This window comes from Mauremys mutica, chromosome 12, assembly GCF_020497125.1.
Source record: "Mauremys mutica isolate MM-2020 ecotype Southern chromosome 12, ASM2049712v1, whole genome shotgun sequence".
In the NCBI taxonomy this organism is placed as follows: Eukaryota; Metazoa; Chordata; order Testudines; family Geoemydidae; genus Mauremys; species Mauremys mutica.
This window is the reverse complement of record NC_059083.1, coordinates 37,866,226-37,873,125: the sequence shown is the minus strand read 5'-3', so window position 1 is coordinate 37,873,125 and position 6,900 is coordinate 37,866,226. Positions and strand designations below refer to the sequence as shown.

Sequence of the window (6,900 nt, the reverse complement as noted above, 5' to 3'; positions counted from 1 at the left end):
GAAAATGTATTCAACTGAAAATCCAATTTTCCTTTGAACTAAAGCAGAAATTGTCTAAGTACTCCTAACTGGAAACTTAGCTTTAAGCCAGGGTGGGGAACGTGAATATTGTCGAATAACACCACAATTTTCAACCCATTACCTCTATTGCAACTGTGCTTATGTCTTTCAAAGAGGTAGCTGCAGGATGGTAAAACTAAGTAAGTAATGAAGTTGGTAGCCCACAGAATATGTTTTAAACATACTAACCTCTCTAAACTGAAGCCCAGAGAGTTGAAGCCCTCAGACAAAGCCTTTCTATCGTGATCTTACCAAAGGACTTGCAGGAGGTTGATGGAACTAGAAGCCAGCTCTCCTCTTCTACCATCACTGTCTCTGTCCCACACTGCTGCCCACTAAACAAAAATACTGTCCACACGTGCGCAGAACATACACCTAAGAAGAAACAGTCCATCCCCAAAAGAGTTCACATTCAAAGTAGACAAGACAGACAAATGGAGAGAGGGGAAAGAGAGGCAGAAGTGACTGCCCCAAGGTCACAGTGAAGGTCATTGGCAGAGCCAAGAGTAGAACCCAAGTCTCCTGGCTGCCACTGACCGCACAATACAGACATAAAGTCACAGAGGGAAACAATACAACCTAGCAGTAACTGAGCAAAGCTACTAGCCTATCATCGGCCAAAGATGGAAATGCAGCTATGATGTGGTGCCATAAATCAATATGTAAACAGGCAGCTGGGTGTCTGTGTGGTGTTGGGATGGAATCATCACAGTTGAGCTGCCATGTGGGACTCCGGATAAATCTACACTGCATTTCCCAGGAAAGTGGGAATTAGGGTGACCAGATGTCCTGATTTTATAGGGACAGTCCCAATTTGTGGGTCTTTTTCTTAGGCCTGGTCTACACTAAGGGGGGGAGGGGTCGAACTAAGGTATGCAAGTTCAGCTACGCGAATAGCATAGCTGAACTCGAACTACCTTAGTTCGAACTACTCACCCGTCCAGACGCCGCGGGATCGAAGTCCGCGGCACCCCGTCGTCTCAGCGACCGCCGTTCGCGGTGGTGGAGTTCCGGAGTCGACGGGAGCGCGTTCGGAGTTCGAACTATCGCGTCTAGATTAGACGCGATAGTTCGAACTCCGAGAAGTCGAACGCTATGCATCGACCCGGCAGGTAAGTATAGACGTACCCTTATATAGGCTCCTATTTACCCCCACCCCCATCTTGATTTTTTCACATTTGCTGAAACCAGGCTGTGTGGGCATTTTAGTTTCATGGCCAAGTTATGAGCCTGGTGTCTGTAGCAATAGGAGCAAAATGTTGGCTAATGTTGTTGGATTTGAGTTGTACTTTATTCCATCCTCCATACTGCATTTGATCAAGCCACATATTGGGCCAGATCCTCAGATGATGTAAACTGACCAAGCTACATTGACTTAAAGGGAGCTATGCCAATTTACACTCCTGTGATAAAACACCAGAGTAGTGCTCTGTTTGTGAGAGGTGAAGAACACTTATTCCTCCAGTTAATAGAAGTGACGAATGCTGTGCACCTTTGACTTTCACATCATGAGAGATTATGGAGAGGGGAATCAGGGTCACTCTCTCTCTCACTATAATCCTGACCATTGCCCTTGTCTTTCCCTCCACAGGCAGGACACGATGAACTAAGAAACAAAATGTCCAACCAAACCAACATAACTGAGTTCCTTCTCCTGGGATTCTCTGACATTCGGGAGCTGCAGATTTTGCACTTTGTGGTGTTTCTAGTGATTTACCTGGCAGCCATGATGGGGAATCTTCTCATCATCATGGTTGTAGCCCTAGACCACCACCTTCACAGCCCCATGTACTTCTTCCTGATGAATTTGTCCATCCTAGACCTCGGCACCATCTCTGTCACTGTCCCCAAATCCATGGCTAATTCCCTCATGAACACCAAGTCCATTTCCTATTCTGGATGCGTGGCCCAAGTCTTTTTCCTCATCTTCTTTGCTATATCTGACTTCACCTTACTCACCATCATGGCGTACGATCGATATGTTGCCATCTGCAAACCACTGCACTATGAGACTATAATGAACAGGAGAGCTTGTGTCCAAATGGTAGCCAGTGCCTGGATCAGTGTAATTGTCTATTCATCATTGCACACCAGGAACACATTTGCAATCTCCTTCTGTGGTGGTAACAAGGTGGATCAGTTCTTCTGTGAAGTTCCCCAGCTACTCAAGCTCGCCTGCTCTGACACGTACCTTGGTGAAGTTGAGGTACTCATCCTGAGTGCATGCTTAATCTTAAGCTGTTTTGTTCTTATAATTCTGTCATACACTAGGATCGTCCAAACAGTGCTGAGAATCCCCACTGAGCAGGGTCGGCATAAAGCCCTATCCACCTGCCTCCCGCACCTCATTGTTGTCTCCTTGTTTGTTTCCACTGGCGTCTTTGCCTACCTGAAACCCACCTCCAGTTCTCCATCAAATCTGGATCTCATGGTGGCTGTTCTTTATTCCGTGCTGCCACCAGTGATGAATCCGATCATCTACAGCATGAGGAACAAGGAAATCAAAGCTTCCCTGAGGAATCTCACTGGCTGGAGGTTATTCAGCAAGAATAAAATGTCTATATTTCTCTTATGAACATGGTTTTTATCTGTGTTTCTTTACAAACGCAATCAATTGATGATACTTTGTTATTGTCCCCATAAGAACATGCTGTTTGATTTTTTATGCAAAATGCTGTATTTATAGTGGTACATCCAGACTCGCTCCACTAAGTCGATGGAGTTATTTTAGGTTTATACCAGTGTAAGTAAGATGTCCATTAACATGTCTCCAGTCATAGGGAAGGAGGCCGGGGGGTGGGGTGGTTAGTGGATTACGGATTGTTGTAATAAGCCATAAATCCAGTGTCCCTATTCAGTCCATAATTTTTGGCATCTAACAACGTTATGAATTTAAGCTCCCAGGCCCATCCCTTGAAGTTGTGAAAGTTTCCTTTGGGAGAAGGACTGAGAGATCAGATATAGATTTTTTTTGCAGATATAGAATGCTCACTTTATGAAAAGTGTTCACCCACAGGCGATAGGCTGTTTTTGTCTTTTATCATTTTCCTGTGTGAGTTCATTCAAGAGTGTAGTGATTGTTTGGATTCACCCACATAATTGTTATTGGGGCATTTAGTGCACTGGATGAGGCACACTACATGTTGTAATAGGCATGTATAGGACCCATGGATCTTGACAGGTGTTTTGTTGGGGGTAATGATCATCATAGCAGTGGAGATATGGCTGCATGTTTTATATCTCTTGTTCTGTCAGGGTTTGGTGTCTCTTTGCGTTGGTGTGTCCTGTTCTGTGGGGAGCCTGCTTCAGAGGATGAGCTTGGAGAGTTTGGAAGGTTGTCTGAAGGCCAGAAGAGGGAGTTCTGGAAAGATTTTTTCAGGACGTGGTCCCCATTGAGTATAGATTGTAATTGTTTGATGATACCCTGTGTCGTCAACAGGCCAATTCACCTTGAATGGTCCCTTGAAATATGTGTTGCACTAAACAATCGTTCCAATTTGTATTTAGCTGTAACACTCTGAGTACATTTCCTAGACCAGAAGAAGTGCTCTGTGTAAGCTTGAAAGCTTGTCTTTCTCACCAACAGAAGTTGAGGAATAAAAGATCTTACCTCATTCACCTTGTCTCTCTAATATCCTGGAACCAACATGGCTACAACACCACTGCTAAATCAGTGTTGTATTTTTCTTGATGATGTTGAAAGGCTTATTTAAGAGGAAGGTTTTGCAATGTTTCCTAAAGACAATCAGACTACGGATAATGAGGCCAAATTTTGATCCCATTGAAGTAACTGGAATTTAGCCATTCTCTTCAAAGGAATCATGATTTGGTCAGTGGTCAATACACACAAGGATCCACGTGTGGGTAAAGGGAGCCTGGAGAAAATGAATGCAACAGAGATATAAGGGTGAGATTCCATCTCAGCTAAACCAGAGCCGATGTAGAGTAGCTCCATTGACACCACCAGTTTAATACTGACAAGGCCTTGGACCAAAGACATGGGACTAAGTTCAGTAGTAACATAAACTCTGGTAAAACTCTGGTACTTGTCAGGGGTCATTTTGTTATAATATTGGTGTGAATGGGAAAATGCCATCACATGCAAGGATCTGGTATTCCATATGCCATCCAGTGTAAATCTAGTCACATCCAAACTGGGAAAGGATCTAAGAAGTTGGCCTGTTATTAGTATTAGAATGCTATCTTTGTGCATGGTTGTGTACACTGCATATATGACAGACTGTCATAGGTCTCATCCCCACTTAGAGCTGTTGGGTTCCAATATGGGGACCTGCATGGATTTATCTAAACTTAAATCCTAGTTTAGATCTGGTAAAAGCTGCCACCACCCAATAATGTAAGTGTATTGGGAAACAATCCTTCCCCAAAATCGTTGGGGATCCCAAGAGCCCCAAATCATGGAGTTCTTACATCCAGGAGAAATAAATCATTCCCCCCGCTTCCTCCCCGCTCCCTTTTCCTAGGAGAGATACCGGGATCCAGCTACAGAGGGATGCTTCCCTCCTCCCCTTTCCCTGAGAATCCATCCAAGGAAAGATCAACCAAGTCCTTTACAGAAAAGATTTATTAAAGACTAAAAAGAAAGTAACTGTCTCTGTAACCAAGATGGAACAATACACAGGGTCTAAACTTATCAATCTCTGGAGAGAATTCCCCCTCCTTTCTTTCTCAGTAAAAGCAATAACAGTACAGAATAAAAGGGCAGGTCTACACTAAGAGTGGGGGTCGAACTACGGTACGCAAGTTCAGCTACGTGAATAGCGTAGCTGAATTCAAAGTACCCTAGTTCGAACCACTCACCCGTCCAGACGCCGCGGAATCGAAGTCCGTGGCTCCAAGGTCGACTCCGCCACCCCCTTTTGCAGTGGTGGAGTACCGGAGTCAACCCCGGCGCTTCCCGAGTTCGAACTATCGCGTCCTGATTAGACGCGATAGTTCGAACTCCGAGAAGTCGAACTCACCGCGTCGACCCGGCTGGTAAGTGTAGACTAGCCCAAAGAAACTCTATAGCAAAACACAGAATTGCAAATACAGAAATAAAAGTATAAGAATACTAGTTCCTTGCTAATACTCACTAGCTTGAATAGAAGAATTTATTGCAGAAACCTGGGAGGACTTGATTAAGATGTCTGGACTCCCTCAACTCCCAAGAGAGACTCACTAAAAAAAACAAAGAACAGGAAAAAAAAAACTTCCCTCCACAGGGATTTGAAAATATCTTGTCCCTCATTGGTCCTCTGGTCAGGTGTCCACAGGTACTGCTTGTTAACCCTTTACAGGTAGAAAAAAGAACCTTAATCCTTAACTAACTGTTTATGACACAGACAAAGGCAGAGTCTGAAATTAGATAGAGAGAAAGGACAGTTCTTTGTCCTAACACACAACCTAATTGTGTCATACTGATAGATTTCTATTTGATTGTGAATTGTTAGATAGATAGATAGATAGATAGATAGATAGATAGATAGATAGATAGATAGATAGATAGATAGATTAGGCAAATTATTGAGATTCATTTCCTATTCAAGACTATGCCCAGATCATGATTTTCTTATAAACATTAATTATTAAACATTATTTACCAAAGAATTTCTCTCACAATATCTTACTCCACAGCTCTAAGGAGGGAGATTCCACCACCTCCCTAGGTAACCCATTCCAGTGCTTCACCACCCTTCTAGTGAAAAAGTTTTGCCTAATATCCAACCTAGACCTCTCCCACTGCAACTTGAGACCATTACTCCTTGTTCTGTCATCTGCCACCACTGAGAACAGTCTAAATCCATTCTCTATGGAACCCCCTTTCAGGTAGTTGAAAACAGCTATCAAATCCCCCCCTCATTCTTCTCTTCTGCAGACTCAACAATCCCAGATCATTTGCTAATGATACAAACAAAGTTAACTAAAGTTAATGGTGTTACTTTAAGCTTACACCTGTGTAAATTAGATAAGATCGATCTCTCTATCTATCTATTGCAACAAACCAAAACAAAACTTTAGTTAACATAAAGTTAAGGTTATTCCCCGGAGCTGGCAATAGCTAGAATTGGCAGATATTGGCACACACACAGGAGGGAAATAGGGGCTGTCAGCCATACCTGTTCTGCCTCTTCCCCTATTTCCCCCCAGTCTCCTGTCATTCACTATTACGTCCCTCTTCGCAGTGCACCACCATTCTCCTCCACTCCACCTAGCTCCCACTTCTCTCCAATTGATTCACCACCCAATTTATCCCCCACTTTAATCACCCCTCTGTTGCTACCCCCAAAATCCATTGTTAGGGGAGCTTTTGACAACTAGCCAAATGCCTAGACCACTGCCAGTAGCTGGAATCCTGATTATTTCGCTCATTGCTAAAAGCAGCTCAGGAGTTGAGCGACCACAAGATGTGAGCATGAGCCTGCATCCTTCCTGGTAAGCTCTCTTTTGAAATTGCTGAAGTTTGTGTCTCAGCAAAACAGGAAGTCTGGCTACAGTTTTGACTGCTGTTAGGTGGAAATTCAACTGCATGGCTAACAACTCAAAATTGCTTGCTAATGGTTTTTTTTTTATTTTTAAGTGACATGTTTTTAACACCTGCTTCTTGTTTAATGGTTGGTTTTGATTGGTAAGCTATGTAACACTTGTAAGGATAAGTAGGGGACAATATCTGGGTTAAGTGAACTCTGCTGTGAATCCATCTTTAGTTCCCCAGTGGTAGACGGAAGGCTGGCCACTGGAAATCTGTCACTGGAGACTTGAGGACCACTCCAGACCTTGAGGTAACTACAGTTTGGGGTGCTCTAAGGTAACCTGTTGCTTGTGTGTGTACATGCTGCA

The 6,900-nt window shown here is 43.5% G+C and overlaps 1 protein-coding gene across 1 annotated transcript; it reads left to right on the top strand.

Annotated features, from left to right (window-relative positions):
* The first annotated feature begins 1,672 nt into the window (after positions 1 to 1,672).
* LOC123346472 (olfactory receptor 14A16-like) lies at positions 1,673 to 2,635 on the top strand. Its single transcript, XM_044983886.1, has one exon. The coding sequence runs from the start codon at positions 1,679 to 1,681 to the stop codon at positions 2,633 to 2,635; it is 957 nt and encodes a 318-aa protein (XP_044839821.1). The 5' UTR covers positions 1,673 to 1,678.
* Positions 2,636 to 6,900: the final 4,265 nt, after the last annotated feature.

What these genes read in the sequence shown, in the direction of transcription:
- LOC123346472 (XM_044983886.1), top strand. Translation starts at nt 1,679, where the DNA reads ATGTCCAACCAAACCAACATAACTGAGTTCCTTCTCCTGGGATTCTCT.